Consider the following 15,529-nt stretch of genomic DNA (forward strand, 5'->3'; position numbering starts at 1 on the left):
AGGGGAGAGAGGGAGAGAAGGGAGGGAGAGAGAGAGAATGGGGAGAGGGAGAGAAGGGGGGAGAGAGAGAAGGGAGAAGAGCAGGAGCATCGAGGGGAGGGGTCTGCGCTGAGAGCCCTGCGGGTCAGGAGGCCTGGGGAGCTGAGAAATGGGCCGGGGACGGGGACGCAAGAAGCTTGCGTGAGAGCAAAACTAACCAGCTTCTTCTGTGGAGGAAGCAAGAGAAGATGAAAGGCAGAGGCGAGGAGGCAGACGGGAGAGAGAGGGGAGGGGAGAGACGGCGTTAGAGACCGCTCCAAACTCCTCTCCAGAGGCTGTCCCTCACCCCCCAGCCTCGTCCCGCCAGGGCCCGGCTGCCGCGCCAAGGTCTCCGAGGAGGGGCCGGGCCCAGCTCCCGCGGAGGACCGGGCTCTCGCGGCCCCGCGCCCCCCTACAGATCTCGGGCTCGGACACCAGGCAGTGGGACGGGGCGGGGGCCGGACCCAGGCGCCCCTCGCCCTCACCTGGAACATCTTGATCACGTCCTCGCAGTTGCGCTGCTGGGCCAAGTCACAGAGCTTGGCGGTGATGTCGATGCGGCGGCAGATGTCCATGTCCACCTTCATGGCCTTCTCCTGGATCTTCGTGTCCAGGTCGGACAGGTTCTGTGCGGGGAGCACGGGGAGCGGTGAGGGGGGTCCTCAGGGCCCGGCAACGTCCCCTCATCCCCCCAGACACATGGCCCCTCCCGGCAGAAGGCACCCCTTTTCCTGGGTGCCCCTCCAGCACTCTGCCCAGGACAGCTGGCTCCCTGGCCAGACGGGGCCCCCGAAGGGCATGGCCCAGTGGCTGGGACGTGCAGGGGGCCCCCTCCTGGAACTCAGGCTCCAAGAGAGACTGACAGAGCGACCACCAGGAGCTATGAGAGCGGAGAAAGTATTGTAATGGTAACATCAGCTGACACTGACCGCTGTCCTAACTCAGCGCATCACAACCTTCGAACCCGCCTGCAAAGTGCGCCCTTTACTATCCCGTTCCACAGACCCAGATATGGAGGCAGAGCGGGTCAGCACTTCACCCGGGGCCACGCTGTGAGCAAACCACCCTGAGTAACGATGGAGGCCACGGGGCTTTTGCTCTCTCCTCTTCTCCGGAGTTAGGGGGTGGGCAAGGGGGAAACAAATGGAAGCACATACACTGGGGGGAGGGTCAGTGAACTGGGTGCAACTAAAAAGGCCGGCTCCCTGGCCTCAGGCAGCCTCGCCCGCCCCGGCGGCGGCGGCGGCGGCGGGTAGGGACGAGGGGTGACGTGGCCGCACTCACGTTGCTCATGAGCCCCTTGAAGACCACCAGCTCGGCCTTCAGCTGCTCCACCTTCAGGGCCAGCTCCTCCTGGCAGGCGTCAGCCTCCTGGGCCTCCTAGGTCGGGAGAAACCCGGCGTGAGCGGCACTGCCTGCGGGCGGCGGGCGGGGGAAGGTGGGACGGGGGCGGGGCAGGGCGGCCCTCACCTCCTGGAGCTCGTTCACGCGCTCCTGCAGCTGCAGCCTCACCACGTACTCCTCTTCCCACCTGCAGACAGCGAAGGGCCGGCGCCTGGGTGCGGGGTCCTCCCGCCTCCGCCCCCCCGCCCCCCGCCCGTCTGGCTCAGGCCCCGGCCCTGGGTCTGCTTCCCCAGACGGGAGGAGCCAGGCAGAAACGTGTGGCTCCAGGCTCCGGCCGGCTCCCAGCTCACCAGCTGCCTTCCCGGAACCTCCGGCCTCGCACCATTTAAGAGCGACTGCGGCTGCTCGGGTCCCTTGCAGGGCCCAGCCCGAGCAGCTGTCCGGCCGGCCTCGTCCCCTCCTCCTGCCCGCACCGCCCGGCCCGGTCTCCCACCTCCGCTCCTCAGATCCGGGCTCCCGCCTGCTGCCTGCACCAGAACAGAGCTCGTCGAGCCCGCTGCCCTGCCTCCCGCGGTACCATTAATCCTGTAAAAGCAGCTGCAGGACACATGGCATCAGCGAAGTTGGTCAAGAGCCTGGTAGGAGATGGCCTGAAGTCCATCCCCCCAAGCTCCAGAAGCTGCCCACCCAGAGGCCCCGGGTGAGCCGCAGAGAGGGGCCAGGGTGCGGGCAGGAGCCTGGGATCACTAAGCACCCACAGCCAGAGGGAGAGGGAAACGAGCGTGGAAAAGCGCCTCGTTACTGGTACTGTGGTGGGTGAGAGCGACCTGCAGGACCTCCTGGGCTCCAGAACGCAGAGCCTAAGACCACGAGTAGGCTAGAAGACACTCCTGGCCAAGGCTGGGAGCAGGCCAGTGCGCCCTCCTCCTCCTCACAGAGGCAGGAGGGCAGTGGCGGGGGCAACACCCCTGCTTGGGATTGATTTCAGGGCCCCGCAAGGTTGGCTGGAACAGCAGGACTCCTCGGACCCCACTGACATAGCCCAGCCCTTCTCCCCCATCCTGGAAAGGCTTCCTCCAGGCTGAGAAAGGAGGGGAACCGCACCAAGAGAGAAACCTCAACCCCAGAAAGGTGGTCAGGAAGCAGCACGGAGAACACACTCTGCAGGCCCAGGACTTGGTCTTCCCCTCCCCTCCCCTCCATCTCTGTTCCCAGGTGCCTCTCAGCTCTCTGCCCTGGACTCCTCCAGGCCCCTCTCTCCTAGCTCTCCCGTTCCTCGCTCAAATCCGCACTGCAGTATTCCTAATAATAACTCCTCGACATCACCACCGTGGCTGCCCCTCCCGGCGGCCGGGCTGGGCTGGGCGGGGAGAAGGCAGCCCAGCTCCCAGGCGGCCCTCACATCCTCCTCCCCTCGCTCTGGCATTCTCATTCAGACAATTGGGGCCAGCCAAGTGCCCCAGCAGTGTCAGGTTATGTATTTTCTTAAAGGAGACCTTTATCTTTCTGGGCCTTGGTTTCTTCACCTACAACGTGAGGGCAGGGGATGCGGTACCCTGATGCCCCTGGGGTCCATGCATCCCTGGAGGAAGCAAGCAAGACAGACAAGCGGACAATAACCCTGGAGAAGACCCATCAGGAAGGGTAGGACAGTGAACTCAACTGTTTCCGGTAGAAACTTAAGGAAGTTAGGTATGGATTGAGATTAATAAAATCTCACAGGGTAAACCAAACAAAATCTGAAAATAAACCATCTGGAAGCTCGCTAGAATTCTAGCTGTACTCCGGCCAGACATTCCCACGAATGGGTTCGTTTTGGCCTCCATGTAAATCTGGCCTCCCTCGCAAGGTTCTTTAAACATGGGTAGAATTTGAGCAATTCTACGTTGAGCAAACATCTTTCTTCCAAATAAACGGCCTTCCTGAGTGAAGTGAGGAAGCAGGGGCCACTCCTATGTCGGAAACACTGAGACCAGGAAAAAGAGATCCACCCAAGGTCACACAAGGCAGGGGAGCTGAACCCAGAACCAGGAGGCCTCAGCTCCTTCCCAGTTTAGTGCTCATACTATGCCCACGTCTTCCAGGCTACAGACAGGAGTTAGCTTTGCTATAAAGAGAAGAGAACAAGGGCAGGGGATCTGGGGTGGAAGAATGAGTAACTGCCAGTATCACGTACCACCCACGTCTGGCTGTGAGGCCCTCTGCACAGCAGTGTGCTGCAGAGCTATGAGCTCATCAGTCCCCGAGGAATAACCCTTTGCTGCCCTGGACAGCTGGACCAAGGACAAATACTTTTCCAGTTAGAAACAAAACACCCCAACAATAGCAGTTGTTCCTGTGGTTATGGATGTATTCCAGAACTGTCCATGTTCCACTGCTGACGGCGTTAATTAACTCCTGCAGTGGCCGGGGCAGGATGGTTCTGGGTGGCATCTGAATGATGGTTTTAGGATAACTGAGACTCCCAAAGACACTTCAGTCACGGACTACAACCAAGGGAGGCAGCCAGCCAGCATGGGGACAGGACTCCACCTCAGCAAGCCTGCTGACCTGTGACCTGCTAGACTCTGGCGGGTTACAGATCCCTGAAGTTCGCCCCCGACCCCCAACCCGACCCAGCAGTCATTTGCCTGAACATTCAGCCAATCCCCACCAGACACAAATCCCTGCTCCACTGGGCCGCGAGGGTAATTCCCAGGCCTGCCCACAAGGGGTCAGAGTAGCTCATTAAGAGGTTAAACCTGAAGGCAAAACCTCTTTCTGACCTGTCATCTCCTTCGTCTCCAACCATGGCATCCCAGGCACGGAGTGTACAAAGTCATGCTCCTGTCCTAACAGCAGGGTTATCAACCCTCTAGGGGATCCACCTGGATGCAGCCAGCACTCCTGCTTCGCATCCCCCCCCACCCTCTGCCCGCCGGCGCCTTGTGCTACCCCGCAGGGCTCCCTGCAGAAAACCAACTCTCCGTCTTCAGAGCGACCCGCGTGCCCCAGCTGCCCTGTGTCAAAGGTGTGGTGTGTCCACGTTCCCAACCTTCTCCTACTCGGGTCCTTGCTGCCCTCTTCACACTTCCTCCGCCTTCAGCTCTGCACTTTCAGATCCCCCAGCTTCCGCTAGCCCTGGGCCAACTACAGTCCCGTCCCCTTTCCCGAGGGAATTCCCTTTACTCCGTCTTCCCGCCTCCCCCCTTTTCTGACCTACTCCCAGAAATGCCCTGAGGTCCCCACAGCATTCTGGTTTGGATGGAACCAGAGCAGCCGTGCTGCTCCCTCGGACGCCGTTTTGGGAAACCCTGGGCAGAGGCAGGGTCACCTACTGCAAGGTGCAGCCCCTCTCCACCCCCCTTCTCATTTCCCTTCGACTCCCCAATTAAAACTACATCCTTTGCCTCTAACTTTTGATCAGTACGTGGAGCTTATATCCCAAAGTCGCTCCGAGGGCTGAGACTGGGGGATTAAGCAGTAGCCCGGATGTGACCTCTCAGACCCATGTCCCTTTTACACGTCACAAAACCCACAGTTAACACAGTCCTCCAAACACTGCAGCCTAGATGAAAAACAAGGGTTCCCCGCAGTATTCGGCTCCTAGACGCCTCCTTCCTGTCACGAGTCTTGACTTCTGCATTCTCTAGGGATTCTAGTCTCCGGGTATCCAATTCCGTCTGTGGACTTCCAAGCTCCTCCTTACACAGCAGGAACTTTACTCATACTGACTCCTCCCTGATTCTTGGGCCCCAGCTGCTCTCGGCTCCTGTACGCACACCTAGCCCCGGCCCCAGTGTGGCGGGAGCTAAGCCCCGTCCCCACCTTCCCGATCCCTACCTCCGCTTGTACTCGTCCCGCTCGCGCTTCACTTTAGCCAGCACGTTGTAGAGAGCGCGGATCTCGGGGGTGATGGTGTCGATCTGGACGCCCACCCCGTCGGGGTGCACCCACGACAGGCCAGGCCCTTGCACCAAAGTGGTTTCCAGTCCCGGCCCGAGCCGGCGGGCGTGAGAGAAGGACCAGATGGTGCCGGGCATGAAGCGGGCCGACGAGGAGTAGGCGGAGGAGGCGGAGGCGGAGGCGGAGGTGGAGGGAGCCGCCGGGTGGCAGGCCGCGGAGGGCGCGAGGGGGCCTGCCGGCGAGCGCGCAGGCGAGCCCAGCACCCGCGCCGACGGGGTGCAGACGGCAGCCGGCCGGGCGCCCAGGGGCAGCCCCAGGGGTCTGACGGGGCTGACGAAGCCGGTCTGCACGGCCTGGTCTCGGCGAGCCAGGCCCCGCCGGCCCTGCTTACCCTCCTCCAGCGCCTGCTGCAGCTGCTTCTCCAGCAGCCGGTTGCGGCGCTCCAACTCGTGCACCTTGGCCAGGAAGCAGCGGAAGCGGAGGTTCAGGGTCTTGAGCACGTTGATGTTGGAGCCCAGGTCGTTGCGGAGCGCCATGGCGGCGGGGGGCGCCGGGCCCGGCCCGGGCGGCGAGTAGGGAGCCGGGCCGGCCCGGGCTAGCGGCGCCGGGGGCACGTCCCCGCCGCCGGCCAAGTGGTCGCTTCCCACGGGGTCCCCCAGCGGCCCGGCCAGGCCTTGCTGCTCCTGCTGGAGGAGGAAGAGGTTGGGGCCGAATAACGGATTCATGGCTGCGCCTTCTGCTGGGAGACGGAGACCCGTGCAGGAGCAGGGCTGGAGGGCGAGGGAGGAGAGCCAATGAGGCGCCAGGGGGACGAGGGGCAGCCAATCAGACGGCTCGGCGGAAAGGGCAGAGGTCAGCGGGGCGGAGGAGGCCAGGGAGGAGGCCAATGAAAGGCTCATTCGGAGGCTGGCACCTGGACCGACCTTTCCGGGTCTGAGGCTGAGCCCTGAGCCGACCGGACCCCGACCCATGCCCAGAATCCAGCCAGAGTGGCAGGACATAAAACCCAGGGTCCTCCAGTACTCCATGGTTCTGGTGGCACGAAATTCACCTTCCCTACACCCCAACTGCCCTCCTCTCCCCTGAATCCAAACACCCAGGCTCTGACTCCATGACTCTCCTTCCCTGGGTCCCTGGGAACTGACCTGATTTCTCAGTATACCACACTGTCCCCTCTCTTCAGAGGTTCCCTGTCCCACCCTCCCACCTCCACCCTTTAAGCGGCAAAGCCAGTACCCAGTCCCCTCAAAAAAAACACACAAGTGGCCAGAGATTGTAAAATGTGTATTAAATTTCACATCCACAGTGGGGAAGCCATCCTCACAGAGGTAAGAGTTCCAACCCAGTAACAATGGCAATGAGCCACCCCAGTATAGTTCAACCATCCATCAAAGACAGCCGGGGCTGGCTGCCGCCTCTGGACAGAGATTTTCTCCTCTTTGCTGGTGGGGGCCGGCTGTAACTGCAGGGGGACATGATTGGAGTCTTAGGTCTCTTGGGGGTGCCATTCTGTTCCTGGAAGGCAGCCTTCTTGAAAGGCTGCTCTGGCACCTGCTGCTTAACCTCCTCAGCCCCTGCGGTGTCCCCAAAGGGCTGATCACAGTCCTCAGGCTTGAGAGCGGCCTGGGTCTTGGATAGGGACGGCGCAGCAGGTGTTTCTGTGTAGGTGCCCTTAGCAGGAGCATGCTGCTTCCGGAAGGCAGCTTTCTTGGAGGACTGGTTTGGGTGACTGTTGCTTTAGTTTCCCAGCCACCTTTGGTTCCCTGACCACTGCTGCTTTTTCAGCTGGCCGACTGCTATCCTGGAGCTTGGAGGAAGCTTGGGCCTTTGTGACAGAAAACACAGTGGACAATTTTGAGTCTGTCCCTTTGGAGATGCCATTCTGCTTCTGGAAGGAAGCCTTCTTGGGCCGTTGCCGTTTCTGCAGCCGCTGCTTTGCTTGACCAGCCACTCTGGCCTTCTTGGCAGGCTGGCTGCTGCTCTCAGGCTGGGGGGTCACCTGCCCTTTCAGGTTGGGCAAGTCTAGGTTTGTAAGGGTGGATATCACAGAATTTCCTGAGGTTAAAATTAAACAGATGGTTTGAGAAAACGGGCCTCATCACTGGGTCTTGATCATTAGTGGAGGAAGTAAGTAGAGGTATTAAAATAAGGAAACTGCCTGGGTACTATCTCTTGGCCAAGTGTTCCACACAATTGGGACGGTGCCTAAGAGCAGATTACCGGGATTCGTATTGCTTAATATCACCCGGTCTTCACTCAAGTCATATTTGAACCCTGTATTAAAGAGGAGGGATCACTATCCATCCCCATCCTTGGGCCAAAAGGTTTTCAGAGGAAGCTGTGCCCCCTTGAGGCCAGCAGGTAACAAGACACTCTAAGGAGGAGGTGAATCCTGAAAAAACCCGAAGCACTGGGCTTTTCTTTTAATCAGAAAAGATATTTTTTTCATGCGGAGTTTGACGAGATGCAGGAAAATAAGAAGGCACACAGAGCAACTAGAAACAAGCTAGTCTTCAGTAATGAAGACTGACACATTAAATATGTATCTTCACAGTTACAGCAAAAAAAAAAAATGCGGGAAATTTTGCTACTTCTTCAAGAGGTTTCTGTTCTGTTAACATTCAGATGTGACTTTTGTTGAGAGGCATTGTTTATAAAGAGGAAAAAACATCAACTCAATAAGTCACGTGGTCTGTGTCCAGAGAAGCCCGCCTCTCCCTCTTCCAACTCAGCTCAGGGTGGCATCCCAGCAGGCAGAGCCCTCAGGCTTGTTTCAGAAAACCCCACCCTTCCCCTTGAGATCCAGGCCAGACTCCTCAGGATGGCTGAGGAAATGATCTGTAATTAGCGTGATGAGCTCAGAGAACAGACAGTTCTGAGGAGTCGCGTGCCAACCCAGTGCTGACAAGGCTGGACTGGCAGAGGTCTATCACCAGCGAGGCAACCCTCGGCCAAGAAACCACACTCGCGCTGGGAATGCATTTAGTGCCGAACAACCGCAGCCATTTGGCAGAATCAAGGAAGAGACCCCATCCACGTGAACCCTTTAACGTACCGAATGGGGCCCGGGCTTGGGAACAACTAGCTCGGATGAAAGGGGTCTCTCGCCCAAGCGTGCAAAGGCCGGGAGAGGGAGGCCGAGATCCGCCCTTCCCCGCAGTCACACTAGAAAGCCTCCTGAAGCTATGGTAGAAAGAGCAAAGGTGGAGAGGGGAGGTACAAAGAGCACGTCGCTTACCTGTTTGGGACTGGGGGCTAGAATTGGAGAATTTCTTGAACTTGGCAATAAAGAAACCGTCCATGTTGTGGGTGTGAGGGTAGAAGCGGCGGGTGGAGCGCAGGGTGGGGTGGAAGCGCCTTTCCCGGAAGCGGGTGAAGCCCTCCTGGCCGAAGTCCAGGCCCGTGGGCACCAGCCGCACGTTCCTTTTTCTCAGGGCGTAGTCTACCACCCACTCGTTCTCTTCCACCTGACGTGGGGGAGACAGAGACGGAAGGGAAAGCGGAGCTGGAGCCCAAGGGGTGCTGGGGGGCGCCAGCGCCAGCCCTGCCCCCTCTCGCTCCACGACAGGCCTCACCATGATGGAGCAGGTGCAGTAGACGAGGTAGCCCCCCGTCCTGGAGGTGCCGCTGACCGAGTCGATGGCACTCAGGAGCAGCTCCTTCTGAAGGTGAGCACAGCGCAAGATGTCCTTCTCATCCTGTCCCAAGACGGAGAGACCCACAGCCTTGGAATTTCCTAAGGTGGCCCCGGGAGACGGGAGCTGCTGACCGCCCGCCTCCCGCTCGCTCTGCCAGCCCCCCTTCCCCCGAGGCTCTTCAGCTGGCCCCCCAACCCCGGCACCTTGTTAGTCTTCACTGCTGGGTCCTTGGAGATGATCCCAGTGCCACTGCAGGGAGCGTCCAGCAGGACTCGGTCAAAGCCCCCCACCACCTGGGGAAAAAGGTAGGCTAAGTGCATGCTTTTGGCAACCTGAACCATACCGATTACTTCCTAAGGGCGGGTCTCAACATCCCGAGGTCGGGAGGGGAGCCGGTGAGACGCCCCAGGAGAGACGCACAGCGGGGAGCCCCACCTTGGGAAACTGGCGCCCGTCATAGTGGCTGATGACGGTGTTGGTGACTCCCAGCCGGTGCAGGTTGCCCACAACGCTCCTGAGCCGCTCGGCGTTGGCATCATTGGCGAGGATCACACCTGTGTTCTTCATGAGCTGGGCTGAAGGGAGGAGGGCACCCTGCTCACCGGCAGCTCCTGGGCCTCCACACCTGCTGGCCACCCTCCAGCCCAGGAATCTGCCTAGGCAGTCTCACCCCGTCCCCAAACCAGCTGCAACCCCACTGGCTGGCCAGTCTGCACCGGCCCTGTGGTGAGCAAGCCCACCAGGAGGACTTTCCGGACGGCTAGCGAACACCCCTTCTGACCCTTCAGACTAAGTTACGTCTTCCAAGGGAGAACAGTTTAGTGAAATGGTTGCGACTAATCGTGCGGAGCGGTTACCGTGCCAGGGACTTGCACACGTGCACCTCAACCCTCACAACCGAAGCGTAACGTAACGTAACGGCCAACACGAGCGCCATCACCTCGCCACTCCGCAGGTGCCCAAGGCCGCGTGGGCAGTGAGAGGCCCCCTGGGGCTGGAGCGGGGCCGACCCCAGAGCCTGTGCTGCTCCCGACCCTGCTGACCGGCCGCGCAACCCCAGCTCCTTTCGTAAGCAGGGAGCCAGCTGAAGCCTAGCCCCGCCGGCCCTTCTCATACCTATGTAGCTGGTCTTTCCTCCAGGGGCACAACACATGTCCAGGATCCGCTCGTGCTCCTGGGGTGCCAAGGCCATGACGGGCAACATGCTGGAGGCCCCCTGCAGCATGTAGTGCCCAGCCAGGTACTCGGGAGTGGCACCTGCGGACGAGGACCCGCCTGTGACATGCTGGGACGAGGGCAGGGGCGGAAGGGCTCCGGGGCAGGGAACGCTTACCAATGGGCACCGAAGAATCATATACCACGAGTCCAGTCTTCGACCACTTGCCCAGGGGATCCAGGTTAACCCCACGATTGATCAGCGCCTGAAGATAAGATGGACGAAAGTGTTCAAACCTCGGAAGCTACTCTACCCAGTAGGGGGATGGAGATGTGAAACCCCGGTCCTGGTGGGAGGCCCGTGGCACCACAACCCCTAGAGCTTAGTCAAGACACAATCATCACAGGCGCAAGGAACAGTCCGTCCCATCCCGTCCCGCGGTCTCCTCTTCCTCAGCCTCAGGTTCTAACTCAAGGTCGGAACTCCATCCAATGGAGCACACTGCCAGCTCCCGTTCTTTTATCTCCTGGAAGTGGACGCCGATTTTCCAAGAGCCTCAGCCCCCTTGCCATCCTAAAACCTAGCATTATTGGTTATAGCAACGTTACAGATAATCAACGGGTTACCTTCCAGAGAGACAACAGAAGATAGACACCAGGAGACAGACAACACACAGGGCCACACCACTGCCTCTGGCACCAGGGTTTTAACCTGGGGCCCCTGAACCCTTGGAAACGAGGAGCTTAAAATATTGCTTGTGTGTGTGTGTCACGTCTTCTCCTGGGGACAGGAATCACAGTCTCACCAGCTTCTCAATGATCTACGAGGCAGACAACCCCCTCCCACTTCTCTGTGAGGCGGCACTTTCATCGTGATCCAGATGTCTCAGCCCTGTCACAGGGAGCAGAGGCTGAAGGGACGAGCTCCCCAATCAACAGAGGTCCTCAGCCCTGCCAGACAGACCCAGCATGACACTAGGCCTAGGTCTGCCTCCTGGGACCATGCCTGCACCAAGAAATGCCTAGGTACTAAGACCCACCCCCGACTCCCAGTGGGGTGGGACCGGGGGTCTCTGGGATTCGCAGAGGTCAGTGCCTCCCTGAGACGAGCAAACCTCAGGGCCCACCCCTCACCTGAGCGAGGTCCCGGCGCCGGGTCTTCAAGGTATTTGTCCTGAGGGTGATGGGCCGAGGCACCTCATTGGCTTCCAAAAACTCCACCAGCTGGGACAGAGCATGGCAGGGAGCAGGTCAGGCTGGCCTAGGAGCACAGCCAGCAAAGCAGAGAGCAAGGGGGCTGGCTGCCTTCTTACACAGTGTAAGAGAAGAGAGGGTGAGGAAAGAAAAGCATGAAGGGCATCAGAATGGCGAGTCGGTACCTCAGACAGAGGGAAGAGGTCCATGAGCTTGCCAAGGAGGAAGTCTCCATAGGAGTAGTAAGTGGCCAGATCCTTCCGAAGCCGCTGCAGATATTCAGAACGAGACCGACCTTCCTCCCGCTGAGTCCCAAAATCGCGCAGCACTCCCACTATATCTTGGATGCGCTTGTGAACTCGTTGCAAGTCTGGAACCTGGGCATGTGGACCTGTTAAGGAACTGCTTCCTGATTGCCTGGGGCCTGGAAATGCCTTCTCCCAAGCATCCCCCACTCCAGCTCCCCCTGCACCAGAAGGATATCCTGCTCCATCTCCCCAGCAGGGGGCAGCACAAAAGTCTCCTCCTCGTCCACATTGATCCGCAGGTCCCCTCCCATCTCATCATCCTCTTTGGGGCCTGACTCAGGGGACACTTTCTCCTCTTCCTCCTCTTCATACGTCTCCTCCTCACTCCACTGGCCCCTATAAACAGGTCCAAGAACAGAGCGGTTCACAGATCAAAGCAGACACCTCCTCCTTCCTCACATTTTCCTTCATCCCAGCCGCTGCCTACTCTCCACCCTAAGAGTTTCCAAAACTCACCCAGCAACAGCCTCCTGGGCCTTCTGCTTCCGAGCAGCCCTTTCAATGGGCAGCAACTGAATAAAGAGACGAGAGGCTGGTGATGCAAAGCTTGCCCTTCCACCAGCCCAGGAAATACTTCCTACCTCTGTTTTTTTCCTAAATGCAAACATAACTCTTGCTCCCAGAAAGAAATTTAGACCGTGAGGAAGTGAATATAAGATTGGCAAAATATTCACCATTACTAAAGTAAAATGATGGAGCGAAAGAGTTTCGTTACATTGTTCTTCCCATACCCATATGTACACGGGTGGGTAGGCGGGACACACACACACACACACACACACACAAACTGCCCTGGGCACCCATTTTGCCATATTTTCCTCCACACTTACTCTACATTTTTCACACAGTTAAAATCATGATTCACTTTCAAGTCTGTTTCTTGCCTTTTCTAATTCACAGTTAGATCACAAGCGTTTTCACAGAAATAATGGCCAAACGTTAATTTAGCATACGAATGAACCATAGTTCATTTAAGCATATTAGGCATTTTGGAAGTTTCCAGAGTTTTGGCATTATGGTCCACATGGTGCCTGGAAATCGCAAAACAGTAGCTCTGCAGAAGAAAGGGGAGTTGGGGGAGGGGGTGAAAGTGGGAACTTTCTTTTTATTCCTGACGACTCGATTATGCTTGAATTTTCCTAATAACACACTCATATACTTCAACTGTGTAATACATAATAACTTCTTATACTTCGACAAGTAAACCTCCGTCTACATTCTGGATCACTTTCCTAAGGTGGAATTAACTAAGTGGAAAGGAAAAACCTTTTTAAGGCTCTCAGATACCAAATGCTTTAAAAAAAAAAAAAAAAAAAAAAAAAAAGTATGTGTGCGTTTCTAGTCCCAGCAGCGGGGCCATACGAGTGTCCGCCTTACCGCGTCCTCCCCAGCACTGAGCACTGTCATATTTTAAAGCGCTCTATCCTGCAGCTCTTTTAAACTTGCACATGCGCTGACAGAGGTAAGGCGCTACGAAAAGTGATGGAACGCTAAAATCCCTTTTCTCCACTCAGGCTTATCCTTGTCACCGAGAGATAGTCTCAAGGATCTGGAAAGACTCTAAAAGGCAAGGATAGCTTTCTAAAGACCCAGAGAGATAAAGCTCACCTCTGCACCGTCATCCTCATCTTCGTCCTCTGAGTTGGAGTCAGCTCCATAGTCATCTACCATATCAGCATCACTGTCCTCGGAGCCCCAGAGGTCCCCCTGGTTCACCACACCATCCCCTTCAGAGTCTTCCTCCTCTTCTTCCTCGTCACTGCTGTGGGTTGGTGCTGGGCGCTTCCTGCCTCGAGCACTGTTAACTAAGGACGGGGCTCCCTTCTTACTGGGTGCCTGGACAGCTCCTGCAGGGAGCCCAAAGGGTGTGAAGAATCCTGGACTGATGGCAGCCACACACTGATGAAGCCTGTACTTTCTACCCCCAAGAACGTCCTCTGGCTGTTCCTTTCACTTCAGAAATACTCAACAAGCCCCTCCCTACCCAGGACCCAGAGGACTCCTCACGTGGCACCCAGCTCCTATTTCCACTGACCTTTTGATAGCTTTCCAGGCAATGGTTTGGCCCCAGGGGACTTATTCATCTCAGGGGCTTCAGCAGAGCCCAACCTCCTCCTGGCTGCCCTGAAAACATAAAAGGAGTGAGGAAATGGAACACATCTCTAGGCTCTGCCACTTCCCAGTGCAGAGAAACCCGACAGTCCCCAACAGCTCTTTTCCATCAGCATGATCACATGGAAGCATGTGCCTAAAGATGAGCGGGACCAATTTAATCTGTGAACCTAAGTCTAGACATGCACTCTCACCTCTTTCGAGCACGACTGGACAGCCTCTTGAAATTTTCATCACCACCTGTTTAAAAAAAAAAATTTTTTGAACAGGCAGAACAGGAGGTTACAGGAGAAATGAAAAAAAAAAAAGCAACGGAAAAGGAAACGAAAGGGAAGAGAATTAGAATGCTAGTTAGAGGCAGTAGATTATAACTCACTCCACTGTGCTCTACCGGGAGCTGGATAAGAGATGTAAAGGAGATGATTTCCATCTGGCTGTTCATCAGCCAAATCCAAACAGGGCCTCCCTCCAGACTGACTTCAACAAACAGCATCATCATCACTCTGGTAACACAAGATTCAAAACTTTCTCCTGCCCTTTCTCTTACTCTGAACTCATCAGTTACCAACCACAACAGATTTTACCTTTACAACTGGTGCTGTTCATATATTCTTCAAGAAACAAAGTTGAAATCTCAGCTCTGTCATTTAACAATTATCTACAGGTTAACCTCTCAGCACCCACTTCCTTAGCAGGGCCTCTCTCACAGGACACTGAGAATGAGAGGATACAATGTGTCCAAAAGCTTCGGTATAGTGTTTAGCATTTGCCAACACCTCAGTAAACTACATCTTTTATATGATGCTCAACACAAACTACCTGCCCATTCTTCCTTCCCACCCGGTCTTCCATGCAGTAGACTACTTACCATGCGGGAACCAGATCTGTGCTTTCCCATCTCCATGCCCTCAACAATGCAGTTCACAGTGACTGGACTATCCCCTTCCAACTTCCACTTGCTACAACGTCACCCATTTTTTAAAACCCAACTGCTTCACAAAATCTTTTCAAACAAAATCTTTTCAAACTCTCTAACTCCGTGGGATCCCCCTTCCTCTGAACTCCCTCAGTGTTAAACCACACCTCTCCTTGCATGGGTACTTGGGTCCCTGTCGCATCTTCCCTAAGTTCTAAACGCTAATGAGAGTATTTCATTCCTACTTATTTCCCAGTAACTCATTAAAAGAACAATTCCACTTGAACAGAAAACGAACACACAAAATGACTAAGAAAACGGAAGGGTTAGGCTACAGATAAAAGAATAGCGCAAAAGCTGGAGAATCGGGAGAGGGAGCACGCCAGACCCTTACCTGCAGGCAAGAATTTTGCAAGTTCGGTCTCGGCACCTTTCTGTTTCCGGGCCTTTCGGCCCGGCCCGCGCTTCTCCTTCTTCGTAGGGTCCAATTTACGCCCCATGGTACTAGGGAAAACAAAACGGGAGACAATAGAGGAGCGTGTGTTGTAAGGGAAAGGCTGAACGCAGACGAAGCGAAATGGAGCTGGAGAGGGTATCGTCTCCACCAGAACCTCGACTTCACAGCCCCTCGAGGCCTGGCCAAACCTCCACTCCACGCTGAGCCCCGGGCCCTGGGTCCCACGCCCTAGGTATCGCGTCCCCCCCACCCTCCCCACGCCCCAGTCCAGGTCAGCGCCTCACCCTTCCTTCCCCAAATTCCTCCAGACCCGCCCGAAGCCTCGGCTCACCTGGAAGCCAATCCAGCCCCGAGACGGGATTCGGAAGCGGGCGCCGGGCTCCACGTGCGGCCCGGGTGAGGCGCTCCGACGCCGCACCACGGAAACGTCTCACGCAGGCGTCCTGCGTGCCTGCCGAGGCCCCGCCTCTTCCGGTCTTCCGGTCCGCCGCGGAAGCCGGAA

The 15,529-nt window shown here is 56.9% G+C and overlaps 2 protein-coding genes across 5 annotated transcripts in view; both read right to left on the reverse strand.

The window, feature by feature from the left end:
* The window catches only part of IFFO1 (intermediate filament family orphan 1), a 12,108-nt gene extending 6,110 nt beyond the window's left edge, over positions 1-5,998 (reverse strand). For all 4 annotated transcript variants that reach the window (XM_024129159.2, XM_028484219.1, XM_055082490.1 and 1 more), the window contains exons 1-4: positions 5,185-5,998; positions 1,489-1,549; positions 1,303-1,398; positions 504-644 (exon numbers count right to left, since the gene is read on the reverse strand). In XM_024129159.2, coding sequence (XP_023984927.1) covers positions 504-644; positions 1,303-1,398; positions 1,489-1,549; positions 5,185-5,972 — 1,086 coding nt within the window. In that variant the 5' untranslated portion in view covers positions 5,973-5,998. The remainder of the gene's footprint in view (positions 1-503; positions 645-1,302; positions 1,399-1,488; positions 1,550-5,184) is intronic.
* Positions 5,999-6,517: 519 nt separating this feature from the next.
* On the reverse strand, positions 6,518-15,465 carry NOP2 (NOP2 nucleolar protein). The gene is given in 17 exon segments (XM_055082493.1): positions 6,518-6,967; positions 6,969-7,302; positions 8,486-8,714; positions 8,823-8,945; positions 9,089-9,178; positions 9,321-9,460; positions 10,002-10,142; positions 10,219-10,306; positions 11,175-11,264; positions 11,420-11,617; positions 11,716-11,878; positions 11,999-12,054; positions 13,151-13,389; positions 13,578-13,666; positions 13,849-13,894; positions 14,965-15,074; positions 15,359-15,465. Coding segments are annotated over 16 exon segments (2,475 nt in total). The 5' UTR covers positions 15,071-15,074; positions 15,359-15,465; the 3' UTR covers positions 6,518-6,624.
* Positions 15,466-15,529: the final 64 nt, after the last annotated feature.

The sequence above is a fragment of the Physeter macrocephalus genome, unplaced genomic scaffold, assembly GCF_002837175.3.
Source record: "Physeter macrocephalus isolate SW-GA unplaced genomic scaffold, ASM283717v5 random_146, whole genome shotgun sequence".
In the NCBI taxonomy this organism is placed as follows: Eukaryota; Metazoa; Chordata; class Mammalia; order Artiodactyla; family Physeteridae; genus Physeter; species Physeter macrocephalus.